The sequence below is a fragment of the Patagioenas fasciata genome, chromosome 13 (genome assembly GCF_037038585.1).
Source record: "Patagioenas fasciata isolate bPatFas1 chromosome 13, bPatFas1.hap1, whole genome shotgun sequence".
In the NCBI taxonomy this organism is placed as follows: domain Eukaryota; kingdom Metazoa; phylum Chordata; class Aves; order Columbiformes; family Columbidae; genus Patagioenas; species Patagioenas fasciata.
The window spans coordinates 12,230,772-12,247,210 of NC_092532.1; the positions used below are offsets into that span (position 1 = coordinate 12,230,772).

At 38.0% G+C, this 16,439-nt stretch overlaps 1 protein-coding gene across 2 annotated transcripts in view; it reads right to left on the bottom strand.

Annotated features, from left to right (window-relative positions):
- The window catches only part of CDH13 (cadherin 13), a 459,967-nt gene that overhangs the window by 49,159 nt on the left and 394,369 nt on the right, over positions 1-16,439 (bottom strand). For both annotated transcript variants that reach the window (XM_065848060.2, XM_065848059.2), the window contains exons 9-10: positions 5,859-6,041; positions 4,612-4,865 (exon numbers count right to left, since the gene is read on the bottom strand). In XM_065848060.2, coding sequence (XP_065704132.1) covers positions 4,612-4,865; positions 5,859-6,041 — 437 coding nt within the window. The remainder of the gene's footprint in view (positions 1-4,611; positions 4,866-5,858; positions 6,042-16,439) is intronic.

Genomic DNA, 16,439 nt, shown 5'->3' on the forward strand with positions numbered 1-16,439 from the left:
CAACATATTAGGTATGATTTATGCCAACAGAGTAGGAACAGTTGGGAAATTTTAAAAATGCGATCTTCTAACAAGAATTCCTGCTCAGGCAGGGGGATTGGACTAGATGATCTTTTGAGGTCCCTTCCAATCCCAAACATACTGTGATACTGTATTTTTACATTAATTTTTCCCTTTGAATATATTATTATGATAATAAAACATATCGCAGTGATTATGAACACAGATAATATTAACACATTCAAGACCATTTCAGCAAAGACTGTTACATAGGATACTGTTGAGCTAATGGCTGACTAGTGAGTAACTGAATTTATAGCTGGTAGTTGTGTAGCAAGAGGGAATTTCTTTCAGCAATGATTAAAACTCTCCTTTCCTGGCATTGTTTACTGGATACTTCAATATACACAGCTCTCCAGAGTTAGTGTTTCTGCATTTTGAAATTTTGCAGGAAAGACAGACGAGGAAAAACTTCGTGCTTCAAGCAGATTTCCTTTCTACCTGGCTTTCCTTCTAACTTAAAAAAGAGAAAGGAAAAGAAAAACAATTTACACTGTCCAATATACAGCAACTTCTGATCTAGAGATGCGCTACAAATTCCCAATGGCTGGATTCAGGCAGACCATAAATAAAACTGCAGAGCCAACTTGAGATGCTCTTGGGTGTAACTTACGGTGAAAAACTCTGGCACTGCATGCTGAGAGTGTAGCTCAGCCATTCATTTATAACAGTAGAACTATTCTTCTGTCTGTACAAGGAAAACAAATCTCCTGTTGTTAGGAATCAAAGACAAGTCCTTCAGACTCTAGGAGACATATTTAACAATGACTAAGTATGCTCCTTCATAAGCATTCACTCTTTAAGACTTTCTATCCCTCTCTCATTATCAAGTATTTCTCTAAGTGACCGTAGCATATCCCAAAAAGCAAGTTTATTGACCTCCACCTGCAACAAAAGTGCTTTAAAAGGGCTTGATGTGCAAGCAAGTATGCAAAATTGATCCCTTAAGTGTTTGTGAGGAAGGTGATTTGGAGCCTTTTCCTTCTTCAGAGGGGGTTCAAGATCTCTGAAAGAATCCTGGCAAGAGACATGAAAAAGGCTTTTTGAATTGTCTTTGTAATTCACAGCATATATATTTTCAACATGTAGGGGTGGTGATTGGCAGTAAAGAGAAGTAACAGAAGTAAACTTGCTTTTTCCAGTGAATTCTCCTTAGTTCTCTCATGTATTTGAGATATGAAAGAAACTCACTGGACTGTAAATCCCACTTCTGTGTAGTTTCAGCACTGGTTTACAGAATTTTAGGCAATCTTTTTTTGACAAAGAGTACATAGATCATGGTTGCTACTGATAAGTGTTTGAAACATTTCCATGCACTTCCACCACCTCCCTAGGCACCGACCCCAAAGTTAAGATGATAAAATATAAAGCAAAATGCGGCCCAGTAGTAAAAAAATCACATTCCTGAACTCAATGGCCAGTCCATTGTCCAATGGTGCTTGGTGAAATGACAAACAAACAAATGCGATCAGGTTTGATTCAGCATCTGTTAGGTTCAGCCTTTTCCCCATGGTCTGATATTCAAGGATGAAACATACACACTGCAGTATAGAAATATGTACTTTACATAAAGAGTAACAAGAGTCTGCCCACCTTTCAGATAGACCAGTAGCTGTTATTTGGAAATTATGACAATAATAAACATGACTCTACTGCCATTTTCAGACCAGCAGAGCGATGAAACCCGCAGCCATTACGAGGGCAGTGCTACAGCTGCGGGTTATCGGGCAGCTGGATCCACCACAGGCTGTTCTCATCTGACATGATCAGTCTCAGACAAATGGAGATCTACTGGTTTTATATGTGTGCAATTCCACTAAATTAATGATATGGTGAAATAAGGAGACCAGGATCATATTAAAGGATGTCAACTTCCAAACAAAATTTGGCTTTCAAATGGCAACAGTTGAGACTTGAGCACTTAAGACCATGTTCTGGTGCTTCCAGAGCCCACTGCCACTATGTCGGGTCAACTGGATTCGAGTGCAGATAAAAAGATTAACACATACACAAATATATATCTGATTTACATATATTGCTTCAGATATTTTTGGCCGCCTTTCATATTCCCATGAAACTCACTGCAGTTTGGGTCCCTTTACTAAGTTCTCCAGCTTCAAATCCTGCATTCTAATTTTGCTTAATGAATTAGATATGCTTTAGAGCTATAATAAATTTTTCTTGTGAAGATATTTCTGAAGCATTGAGTCACACGGCTTACTGAGAATAAGTACCGCAATAATATATTTACATAAATAATTTAAAATCCAAGAGCACAGTAGGTAATAAAAATATATTGCCATGATAAACCATGAAACCAGGAGAACAACGTTGCTTTAATTAAAAATTACAAATACACTGCAGCAAACAACTTATTTACACGTAGTTAAAAATCTGACTGTTGAATATCTTGGACTTGTTGAATTCAAAAAAGGAAAAAATACTGAAACCAATCTCTTCACACAGACAAAAATACTGAGGACCGTAACTGTGTTTAATTAAGATCTTCTGTTAATAATGGATTTCAGAGTGTGAAGCTCTTCTTTTAATTTCCCAAGGTAGAAAATGTTATTAAATTTGGCCTTTAACTTCTCATTGACATGTACACTTGAAACTTCTGATTAAAATTTCAGAGGGTGGTAAGAAGCACCCAAAATTAAACTCTTAAATCTGGCACAAAAATAACAATGATCCCTGATTAAGAAATCAAATTTCAGAAACTTCATTACTGTTCTATTAATAAATTGTTGGGTTATAATTAAAATGGGGCCTGCTGGATTTCTTTCATTTTTTAATTCTAAAAAAGTCAGAAACTGCAGAGGGAATTAAAATAAAAATAAAATAGGTTAATGAATCTAAGAAACGCGATCCAACTTTAACAGGTTCCTTTTCTTTCTGGGGTGATCCCAGAGGAGCTGACAGTACTTTCCATCCGAAGGTGCATGTTGAGCAAAATCACTGGTTCTGTCTGCTCCTTCCTTTCTCCAACGTCCATCGTCCCAAGCTCACTGCACACTTTTCACAGGAAATAGTTGTGAAAGGCAGTGCTAACCTAGTTTTAAACCAGCATAATTCAGCGTAAGATGAAACTTGCTGCCTACATGATTTAGCTGGCCAACATGAGTATGTGGTTCTTATTTCCAGGATGATGTTTCTGCCTCTGCCTTGAGTTCCTTTGAAATATGATCAGAAAGAGCTGACACCATGAAAGTCCACTGCTAATCGTGCGCGGACAAATAGCTGGAGCTCAAGGGACAGGCTTTTGAGCCTTAAGATACTTGGAGTCATATTTTTTTCAATATAATACATATTTGTCAGCTTGTTTGAGTTTTTAAATGAAAATCTTTTCTCAGTCTGCAAAAACACTTCAAGCTGAAGAATAAGAAAGAGAATTGCTTCAAAAGTACAGCTGTCTTTAGGAATTGGTACAAAGTAAGCCATGTTTTTCAAAGAGATAAGTAATTTGAATCTGGTTCAGATATGGAATGTTCAAAGAATAAATTCAATCTAAATGTGGACAATGGCACAAGTGGTTTCTATACACTATTCATGGTTCCTGAAATGCTTTTGTGATGTTATATCTAGTAGAGTAACTACATTTCCTGATTACAAATAATCATCAGCCACTCCTATAAGTTTTATGTAGAAAACTAACTAAAAATATCCCTGCGTTTAGACATATCTCAGTTGCTATGGGATGAAAATAAAGGAAAAAAGTAACATTACTGATTCTCTGTTGTTCTTTTGTTTAGATCCATCTGCAAATTTTGGACAGATACACACTTTGTTGGGGGTGATGTGCATTGTTCACACAGCACACACTACATAAATTTGGTATTCATTGCCTCTTGCAGACACAAAACATTGCTTGCTTGTCTATTTAGTGTAATATCTCATTTAAAAGTCTGCATTGTGCCTGTTTGGCCTTTATTTTACCAGTATAATCATAGTAATGACTCTGATGATATAATTTATAGCAGCACATGTGTAGGATTATATTCTCGTAGCACAGAAATAATAATTTACTTTCATCTATCTGGGCAAGGCCAAGTCCTAGCTCACTGCAGCTTCAGTGTTTCAATGGGAAATATTTTCTCAGCCCTTGAATGTAGATGGACAGTCATTATTTCACTGAGGGACGTTATAAATCGTCACAAACTGACTTAAACCATATGTAAAACAAATAAATTATTTCTATACACATTTTCAATTTTTACACGTTTTCTCAGGTTCTCATGAAGGAAGAGGAATAAACAAGCTGTCATTTTGAAACACTGTGCAAAGCTATGTCTATTGCCCATGACACTTGTTCTCCTGCAGTAATCTCGTAGTTGGAAAACTATTGCCCTCTGTCTAATGCATTTCTTTGTTTCCATCATACTGAATCTCTCTGTTGCAGGGAAAGAAAAAAAAAAAAAAGAAAACAAAAGAAAAAAGCCACTTTTTATGTTCAGCCCAGACTAATTTAATTCTATACTAGAAAGCAAATTTTCAGGTGCAAAAGACATACTCCCTTTGTGATGGATGGAAATTAGAGGATACTGCACTCACCTGATAGTCTGATGTTGCAGAGTATCTGGATCAGTGGCATTTACCGTTAACACAACGCTGCCAATGGGGATGTTTTCTTGTTTTGTCACTCTCATTGGGTTTGGGTGGAAAACCGGTCCTTCATTCACATCCTCAACCGTGATCTGAACTGTTGCCGTGGAACTGGGGCCATAGGCAATGTCTGGAATCAGTGGGTCTTCGTTTTCTACTTTGATCAGCAATGTGTGAAATGCCGAAATCTCATAATCTAAAGGCTGCAAAACATATAATAAAATCAGAATGCAAGGTGTAAAGACAGTACTTAACAGTTTTCCCTTGTACCTCATTGCAAACTTGCAGAAGACAGAATTAGCCAGAAAGGGACAACAGCATTTGTGGCATCTGAGACTTGGTCAGAGTTCATAACTACCATTGTGTATAATGCTGAAGTACATTAAAAATAATGAATGTAATGGACAAAAGATGGAGATGTACCTCTATCCAAGACCATATACTTTTTTTCTTTCCACATCTCATACATATAATTTAATTGTCATATATACATGCCTATTTAGGATACAATATGCATTTAGCAAACAAATCAGAGTCATACTTAGTAGCTACTTATGACAAGTAGCATAAAGCTATCTTCTCAACTCCTGCCTTGAAATCAAAAGCACCACAGTGGAAAAACATCCAATTTTTCTTAAGAATTGAAAATGCCTCTTCTGAAGTCAAACAGAGAAAATTCCAGTACAGGCAACAACCAGGGAAATATATATAGATATTTAGATTTATTAAGCATGAGATCTAAGCTAATCTTCATACAAACACATATTATTTTTTTTTTCACAATACTTTACAACTGCGGCTACAAAGGTGTCTCTCCAGTTCAGTATGAAGCCACGTCCCACACTTCCCTGGTATTTGCATCCGCGTTCTCTGGGAATGAAACATGGCCCTTGAATTCTGACTGTACCCTGAGTCACAATCAAAACTTTGTTGTAAAGTGTCACTATTAATTGTGATGCTTACCACAAAACTAGCTGTTATTTAAGCACAATGGCAATATAGTTATCAACAGGCAGGTCCTTATGACTAAAGGAGTAAGGTTACTGTGACAGAAGCGGTTACACCTGTTTGGACAAAGGCTGGTAGCCAACTATATATTTTTGAGTAACTTATTCTTGTTGTGCCTTCTTTCATGCGGTAAGTGCAGTGGGTGGACCTTAGAGTAATAATACAGTACAACAGCAAACTGCACTTACTTTGACAACTGAGAGCATTCCCTCATTAGTCTGGGGATTGGTATGGATTTCAAAACTCTGCCCTGGATTTCCATTAATAATGGTGTAGACAGCTCTCCATGCTCCAGTTGCTGGGTCATCTCGGTCACCAACGGTTAAGTTCACTATTACACCTGTGACTCCTTCCTTTACTGTGGCTTGAAACTAGAAAAAACAAACAAAAACAACATAGAGGCAACCGTTACTATTTGCAGGTAATGACCACACAGACATGAAAACCCAAGCCGGCATGAATTATTTACCACAACAGGAGAAAGCTGTAATCCTTGACTGAAATGGAATGTTATAGGCTCTAAATTATACATTTTCACTCACAAAATACGAGGTAGCACATTACAGCTGCTCTCCATTTAATAGATGGCAGATAAGCAGCAATGGGATAGGAATCAAGTTTTGGAAGATTCTGATCACAAGATGACAGTTCATCTCGTATTAGTGGAAAAGTGAATCCTGAAAAGACATACAGCGCCACATAGACACAGACGCTATCAGAAAGGGAATTATACACACAGCTAAGCAGAAGAGGAGGCCGACTAATACAGCCCATCCTTACCCTCTAATGTACTGTTACCTACAAATAATCCAGTTTTGCACTTCAGACTATTATTTTCATAAATTCCCTCATCCCTGTTATTTTTTGTTACACTGTTATCAATACAAAAAAACCCTCCATTTTTCACATAAAGTGTTCCCATACTATTTTTTGGGGGGGAGGTTGCTCTAAGAGACTCAAAAATAATTAGACCTCATGCTACCACTTTGTCTGCATAACTATAAGTTATAACTATCTTTTTTTCAGTAGAAGAATTTTTTATGACCTTGTAAAGTTTGTTGCACTGCTGCACTCTTCAGCTAGCCAAGCCCTATGAGAAAATTCTCTAATTTACTATCCAGGCAAACAGAGTATAACATCATTCTTATTTATGTAGGAAAAACATTAAGCAACCCATAGGAAAAGCTTGTAAGGGTCAGACTTAATAATACTCATCACCTTTCAAGTACTTGAGGCTGACGTGCTAAAAGCACCGTATATAAGAGTGATAAGATAATACCTGCTTTATAGGTGGATAAACCAGAATGATAACATACCTAATCCTGAGAAGTGCTGAACATCAGCAGTACCATTATAGATCATTAGGAAATCTTAGCATTTCTAGGGATTAAGCCTTCAAAAGTCCAAAATTACAAACTTTAATGACACAAATAGGTTTTGCCATTTGTGCACAGCTTAAAAGCTACATCATCGGTGACATTATATCACCCAAAGGAAAAATATCACCCAAGTAGCTTCAAGACCTGAATAGAATAAATGTCTTTTGTTCTGCCTTACAGACCACACAAAGTCATAACACTACAGAAAATTTTGTGAGAATACTGAATCCAGAAAATGGCATTTTATTAATATATCGATTTCTCAGTCTGGACAAACAGTAGGTAAAATTGATTTCCTCACAGAAAATATGGAGGAGACAACTATGTCTTTTCCTGTGTTCAGTTATCTTTTTTTTTTTCTTCCAATAGATTTGACTTAAATTTTCAACCCCTTTTTCAGTTTAGCTGCATAATTTGAATGTATGCATTCAGTTCAAGCTTTCCAGCCTCAAACTTGATTTTATAAAAGGATGACATTAATAATTTGCTATTTCTATCTTCTTTGATATGTTTAACAAAGAATGTGAAGATTCTTTTGATTTTGGTAGTTAATATGTAACAGGTTGTGATTGAGCTGTTTCAGACAGATCATTAAGCTCATTTGCAGTTTAATTAACCCTAAGTGATAATATAATAATATTTTTGCTTGATTTGAAACAAATCAAAAGAAAAGCACTATTAAGAATCTTGGAAATAACAAGAGTGTGGTGGGTCAACCCTGGCTGAATGCCAGGTGCCCATCAAAGCCGCTTTTCACTCCCCTTCTCAACTGGACAGGGGAAAGAAAATATAATGAAAGACTCACGGATCAAGATACGGACAGGGAGAGATCACTCACTCGTTACCATCATGGGCACAACAGACTCAACTTGGGGAAATTAGTTCAATTTGTTACTCATCAGTAGGATAATGAGAAATAAAAAACTAAATCCTAAAACACCTCCCTCCATCCCCCCTGCCCTGCCTTCTTCCCAGGCTTAACTTTACTACCGATTTTTCTCCTACCCTTCAGCATCTCCTTCCTCCTCAGGGTGAGGACTCCTCACATTCTTCCCCTGCTCCAATGTGGAGTCACTCCCATGGGAGACAGTCCTTCACGAACTTCTCCAATGAAAGTCCTTCAGGAACACACCACTCCAGTGTGGGTTCTCCCTCCAGGGTCACAAGTCCTGCCAGCAAACCTGCTCCAGAGCAGGCTTTTCTCTCTATGGGTCCACAGGTCCTGCCAGGACCCTGCTCCAACGCAGGCTTCTCACATGGTCACAGCCTCCTTCGGGTAACCACCTGCTCTGGTGTGAGGTCCTCAACAGGCTTCAGGTGGAGATCTTCTCCACCATTAAATTCCATGGGTACCTTGTGGAGTTCTGTTCCACCATTGGCCTCCACAGGCTGCAGGGGATACAGCCAGCCTCACCATGGTCCCCACTATGGGCTGCAGGGGAATCTCTGCTATTGGAGCACCTCCTCTCCATCCTTTCTTAAAGACCTTAGTGTCTACAGAGTTGTTTTTCTTGTGTATTTTCATTCTTCTCTTCCAGCTGCTGTTGTGCAGTGGCTTTTTTCCCCTTCTTAACTATGTTTTCCCAGAGACCCTACCACTGTTGCTGCTGGGCTGGGCCTTGGCCAGCGGCAGGTCCATCTTGGAGCCAGTGGTTTTGGTGCTGTTGGACATAGGAGAAGTTTCTAGCAGCTTCTCACAGAAGCCATCCCTGTAGCCCCCACACTACCAAAACCTTGCCAATAGAAACCCAGTGCAGAGAGGAATGATTACCAAGGCTGTATTCCTTCCTGCTCAGCAAAATGCTGTCACTGGAAAGCCCTCTTGGACACTGCTAATCGAAAATAAGCGATTAGCCCAAGGTATATTTTTGTATTATTTCACATTATCTCAGCCTGAGTATCGATAAAAAGAGACATTAGAACCATAAGGGCCACACTTTTTCCCACCAAGGGTTCAGTACCAAACAATTCTTATTTAGTGATGTAAAAGGGTGACTGGACTTCAAAGAACCCAATCCTAAAGATTCTAACCCTTAGATTTGACTGGGCATATGTTCCTAATTCATATTGATCCTTCTGAAAAATCTGTTCCTTAATCCACTAGTCTGATTCAACTAAGTCTTCAATAATCCCTGGATCACCCTGGGAACAGTAAGATCTCTTTGGGTAAAATATTTAAAGATCTGGCAATATTATTCAGGTACATTATTGTGAAACCAGTGAGATAAATTTATTCTGCTTACCCCACCAGTGCCAGATTTTGATGGAAAAGATTGCCATGATGTGCCAGCTAGTTCAAAAAGCACTGAAAGTCAGTTTAAGGATATCTAATTCAAGGGTTGGCTTTCTTCTGCATTCTTATTTTCTCCTTATTTAGGAAGGGTTCTCAGTAGCTCCAACTGCACTGAGTTAGTAGTGCAGAAAGGGCACATAAACTTGCTGAGGGCATAAAACTGTGGAGCTTCTGACACCTGCAGATCAAGGAAATGACAGCGTCTGCAGGCAAAGGCTGTGCCAAGCCAAATAATTCCACTCACCCCTGGCATTCTTTGCATTTGAGAAATGACCATATAAACACAGAGGGTATTTGAAGCTGTCTGGAATAGTAGACTAAGATCTGTTCAAGACGGATGAAAAAGCAGAATGTTCAAATCACCGAGGTTGGCACATGGGTCTACTCTAAATTTATAATGTGAAAAGTGTAATAAATCACAGATTTGTGATGCAAAAGACAAGCATCTACTGTGAAATAGAAAGGTCCAGAAAAATGCAGTGTTTATTATCTAGAACGTGAACCCTTTTGCCTGTTCAGCCACCTTTATATAAAGAATAGAATTCCTAGTATTTAGAAATATCTGTTCTATTTATACTGAGTCTCTTTCAAAAACAGAAGAAGGGAATTTAAAACCTATGAAAGGATAAAAATAGGAAATATATTTGCAAACAGAGAGAAAGATAACCACAGGTTTATCATATTTCAAAAGGAAAGGTTTATATTCTCTGAGCAGAGTGCTTAACTGGTAGAGTCTGAACCAGTGCTCTAAAATAAAACCCCATAGTGGCTAACATAAATAATTAGATCACAAGTTAATTGATTTCACTCTTTTTAAATATCTGCACATCCCCTAAGCACCACTATAAATTAAGAATAAAATAGATGAGTTCAGTGCTTTATTTAAACTGCTATCATCTGGACCCATATTAAGAATAATAACTTAGAAGTTAAATACCCTGGGCCAGAGTTGCATTTGCTGGAAGGAGCTATGTTCATTTACTACAACTGAGCATTTGAATACACGTGGGTTAACTTGCTCTGTGGACTGATGTGCTGCATTGCCCTGGATCTTGCGTGCCTGCTCCAAACTATGTGCAAAGCTTGAAAAGACAAAATGAAAAATTATGGTTCCAAGCTAGCAGGAATTTTATCTTACTGTGTTTAGGAAATTCAAGGTGGCAGTTATCTACTGAGAATAATCAGGCCTGCATCAAAGGCTAGCTAAAGGGAGAAGACAAGTGGGGAAACAAAGAAATTGAATTACAGCTTAATTTTAGTAGCTGTTTCCTGGCAGAGCCAAGATATAATATAACCCTGAGCCAAATCCTCCGCCACACTGAGCTCTGTGGTGAACTGGTGGGACAGTACAGTGACAGATCTCACTGAACAGCAAAACAGCTCAGTAGGGTCTCAGGAAAAAACAGATTTCTGCCACGGGGCAGATACGTGAAAAGATCACTTTGTAAAATGTTATCACCTGAGAATCCAGGCACTAACCCCATCTCAGCCTCAAAGAAAACTGGAAATGGTACCTAACCTGTATGAAAATTGGATTCTTATTTGCCAGCCTTACTTAAAGCTTCTGTAGTAAGGGAGGTTTTACTTAGTGGTTTCTCAGAGCACAGAGGAACAAATGAAACTTAACTGCATCAGAATCACCTGAATGTCCACTGTCCAGCAGCAGCATGAGCATGCAGTAATAGCCTTAATACCTTTACGAAGCCACCGAAAAACCGTCTCAGTGTGGGGTACTGATATACCCAAATTAAAGAGCTGCCACAGCAGCAAACACAATGCAAGATAAACGTGTCTGAGGTTGGTGATCGCTACCCCATGGCTCATTAAGATTCTGCATGCTGTGATTCCCAGTCAAGAACAAACAAATTAAAACTGCATGTCACTTTGCATTTATCAGGGCAACATTCCAGGTGAAGGTATTCTGTGCTACTCTCATGCGTTTGTTCCCTCATCTATGTATCATAAAAGATGAGAAACAATGGGATATATTAATTCACATGTGTCTTTGAGAAGCTCCACGGGGAAACTGTATTATTGTATGTGCCCTTCTCACTGAAGTCCACTGCTTTCACAACCATATTTTGTCTGTCTCCTTTCCTGAAAACATGAATCTTTACAATCTGCTTGCTCTTTGTCTGTCTTTTCCTTTGCACCCTCATTCAGTATGTGTGCACCTGAGTGGCCAGCACTTGTTAAGGAAATGATGTATTTTCTATAGCTCTGTATCTGGAATATTTCCAAGGACAAATGAATTTTCAGAGTGATCACAAAGGTTTGCTTTCTCAAGCAACCAGGAATAAGAATCTCATAAATATCAGCAACAGACATTTCTTGTGGAATTCACTGGGACATCCAGCCCTGCCCACCCACTAACAATAAACCAAGTAACCTGGCGCTTGGAGCTCATCACACTGCACAGACTAGATGGGTGAAATACTAGGTGGGAATATTTAGCGTAACATTTGTGCACTGAACAAAGTGATACTGGTGGTTCTTCAGTCACCTTTCATCACAGCACAAAGATCAAATGTGCTGGTGCACTTTCAGGGGCCCATGACAGGATAAAAAACAAGAGGACCCAACCAACTGCACTTTATACCAAACTCTCAACACATGCAATTTAATTGCCAATTTAGTGGTCAAGGAAAATTGTAACTTGGCATTACTTTCTCTGTAATCTTTTCTACAGATTTCGAAGGCATTTTCCCTCTTGAAGCTGTGCATAGCCTTTACTATACAGACATCAATAGCTGCTGTATTTCACTACAGAGACAGCTGTATTAATGTAATGGATTAAGCTGATGTAAACTGTACATGAAGCAACATATGAAGCACTTTGGAAGCCATTTAAATGAAAGACACTATGTAAATATAAAGCATTATCTTAGTATGACAAGGATTTGACAATGTAAATTAGATGCAACACACAAATTAAAGCTATGAATCCCCTAAACAGTCTTTAGTAATTGTCATTGTTTTACTGCCATAATGCTGGCTTGTAGGCACTACATAATTTCTTAAAGTGTTTCTTTCAGCTTATTCTATATTGTTTCTAAGTACACTATATTCTTCTGTCTCCCTAGTAAAATTATAGAAAGAATTCAATTGTAGGTTAGAAAAAATCTTTCTGAATACATGTACTTGACCATAATAATTTTGGATGCATTTTCACTTTTTAACTTTTGAATGAATTTTACAGGCTACATACTGTAAATGCTTTGTGACCTTCCAAGGCACATATCAGTTACTTTACAAAATAAAAGTTCTGTTCAGTAATGAAAGACTGAATGAGTATTTTTGTCCAGTATACACTGCAGCCTGCAACAACAGCAACAAATCTAAAAAATTACTTAGTCAAATTGAAGGCCAAAGATTAAATTCTACTCCCTGTAACACAGTCACAATTTCTGCAGTCTCTATACATTTGTGCCTCGTTATTGAAAAACACAAAGATGCTTAATATCACTGATACTAACAGTGAATCACTAAAAAACTGCAAGGAGAGTTTCAACATGACATTATCCTGTTTTGCTGTTCAACAGTCTGCTTGGAAAAGTACTGCTAAGGAGTACTAGGAATGCAGCAACCAAAGAAAAATGGTAATAATCAGGGTGTTTCCCCACATTCCAGGTACCAGTCCCTCTGTGAGCAGTTTTCCAGTGTGATGAAGTCAAGCTGCCTCTGGCATTCAGTGGAACAACTTCAAGAACTCTTTAGGTATTAGGATTCGTGATTGGGCAGGGACAGAATGCAAAAATAACAGGGTGGGATGGTTGGATGGATGGATGGATGGATGGATGGATGGATGGATGGATGGATGGATGGATGACCTGCTGGATGCCATAAGAGCTACCTGTAAAGTTGCCAGAGTGACAATGCAAAGAGTTGTTCTATGCCTCTTGCAGACATCTTAAATCTTGGAAAACTTTGGAAGATTTACAGAGTAAGATCCTCCTAAGATTCACAAATGAATTCCAAGAGCTTTTCTTGCTGCTTCTTTTGCACACCAGTTCTGAAACCCCATTCAGAGCTGATGTTGTATTCCTATCCTCTCATTTATGTGCTTGCAGAAGATTTAAAAAGCCATTCAGGGACTCTAAATAAGTGATGATGAAGGATACTTGAAAATAGTGACAATTTTTGAATAATTTTGAAGACTTCTGTTTACACTACAATTTGACTTTTTCTCAGCCCGGCTCTTGGCTTCACTGAGTGAAGGCAAAAAGATAATTCTAACATGTATTAATCATATGTTCAGTGCCTGCTTCAAAGCCTGTTACCTCCAGATATGCATCAAATGTAGTACAGTTGTCTGAAGATTCAGAAGGAAGACAAACATGTCTCTCTCTCTCTTTTTTTTTCCCCCCAGAATATAATGTATAAATAATTTAGAAAGTATTTTTTTTTCACCTATAAATGCAAGGTGCATTCAATTATTACTAAAATAGATCAAGTACCTACAAATACAATGGATGTTGGTCATATCATAGAAAAACAAACACTCTTTCTCCAGGTGGACAGAGGTCAGCAAAAGGTGAATAACATATTTACTTCACTTAATGTACTTTTGAGAAAAACTCAAATAAATAATTATGATATTTTCTTATCAATCAAAAATGCTTTCCCCCGAGGTAGAACAAACCTTATGTCTAAAACAACAGCATCATACCAAATGATGATCTAACCAAGCCTGAAAGAGCAGTTGACATCTCTTCACTTGTTACAGCGTCAGCGTTGCTTAGGGACCAGGGAGACATCTGCTTTTCACATTTATGAGACCACTTGCACTGTATTCAGCCAACCCAGCTACATCTTATTTCCTCCTCAGTGCACTTCCCATCAAGAGCATTGTTAAGCCTATCTTCTTTCTAAGATAGTGGATGTCTTCTTTAAATAGAATGAACTTTAAACAGAATAGACTTAGCTGGATTTTTCTTTCTTTTTCATTCACCACACTTTAGGAGCAGAAAGGCTTTACAGGCTTTTTCCCCCATCAATCCACACAGCTTCACTTATGCTAACGATGGTCATGAGAGAAGGGAAGGAGGCCTTGTTAAATGCTCCTCTTTCATTTGTAGCAGAGATTTTTTTCATACCCAAACCAACTTTTCTGGTGCTGAAGATTAACATCTGAACACATAGGGCTGATCTTATTGCCTTACTAACAGAAAAAAGTGTGGAAGCCACCTACTCGTATTACAAGGAATTTATGCAAACTCTCCCATGCCTCCAGGACTGCTTCACTTGCCAGTCCCAGTTAAAGGTGGGATGCATTTGCTCCATGCTCAGAGCTGTAAGCAGCATGTTCCTCCTCCTGGTTCTCAGACTGTCACTTTTTGGGGCTTTGTCTAGACAGAGAATGAGTTCAGGTAAAATGTCCTCTCTAACTGCTGAAGTTGCTACCTGTACCATTTAGGCTCTTAACAGCAGGACAGACGAATTCACTTCTGTGCTAACGACAAAGTGGCAGATAAAAGGGGAATTTTATCACAACAGAGAGACTGGTAAGATAGCATCAACTGTAACATGCATATGCGGAGACCAGTTAATTTGCTAGGAAGTCCAGGAGATTTAGAGGAATAAGGGGAAAACCACTCTAGTGGATTTTGGCTCCTCCCAAATATGATTAAATGCAGCGTGGCTTCTGCACTGATGGGGGGGGACCTTGGCAGTGACAAGAGCTTCAGTAGATGAAAACTACTGATGATTTTTAAATTGATGTCATGTTTACATTCAGGAAGTAGAGAAGGGATTTTGCCACTTCTATCTAAGAAGGTGACTTCCAGGATTTCTTTGCATACATGTACAAAAACTCTATTTTAGTGGTACACAAAAGCAAACTACTGGAAGAAGTTTTTGTTTTGGGTTTTTTTGTTTGTTTGGTGTTTTGTGTTTTTTTTTTTTTTTTAAAGCTTCATTCTAAATAGGTCAAAGAACAAAAATTTTCTAGATAAAATTCTAGAGGGATCTTTGTTCATCTATATAACTACTACTGGAGTTACAAAGGAATGTTCTGTGAAATGTTAATGTCATGATTTATTACCACAAATCTGTTCACTCCCACATTCTATTATTTGAGGACTTAGCAATGAATAAGATATTCCTGAACACTTTACCAAACATGCCCTTAGGACCGACATGAGCTATGACTGTGCACAGATTTGGATGAAAACACAAAATGCCAAGAAATCCATTCTGACAAGGAAGGGTTTATAGATATCTTGATAGGGAAAAAGAAAAAATAAAAAGCTCTTTAAGATGATGCTGTATTACTCAGGAAATCACTACCTAAAATGTGTAACCTGTTCTAGGAGTGATTTTTCTGCGTATTTCTCCTGCCTCCCATGAACACCAAATAGAAAATACATTCACAGTTTTTTGAATGCACATAGTCTCATTTAAGTTAATCCTGTAATGCTGCTGCCTATTTTAAATATTTGGCCATACACATTTTGAATAGTCATCTCCAGTGACTCAGCGTCAATAATGACAACTTGAAGTTAAGCACAATTTTCTCAGAAAGCACCAATTCTATATTTAAAGAATCTAAGTGATAAGCATATTATTAAATTCTTTGGCAATCAGCTCCAATGGTTATTTGTCCTCTGTTTAAAGTTATGATGGTGATTATCTCTCAACTGTGTATAAATAAGGAAATAACAAATTAGTCTATGAAGCTCTTATATATATAGACACCAACTTCATAGCAACTGTCACAATGGTTTGGAACTCTGTTCAAGATCAGGTTTAAAACATAAGTTAAATAAATTTGCTTATTGAATAGTAGTACATGGAACTGAGTGACCATTTAGTAGTATTTCCAAAGAAGATTGCACTGTCCAAGGAAATTAAAGATTAACGTGGGACTTCTCAAATCCTTTATACATTCTTCACAACACCATGTAAACGCTCTATTTTGGCACCTTAATATTGCAAGACTGAACCATATTCTCACCAACTTAAGAAGCCAACATGTGTTTGAAGAGAAATGGAAATTACAATGTATGTGAGACCTTCTCAATGGCAGGATCTTTGGGCTCTTTGATAAAAAACAGCATATGCATCCAACGAGAAATCTTGCTTTTTCTGCCCTAAGA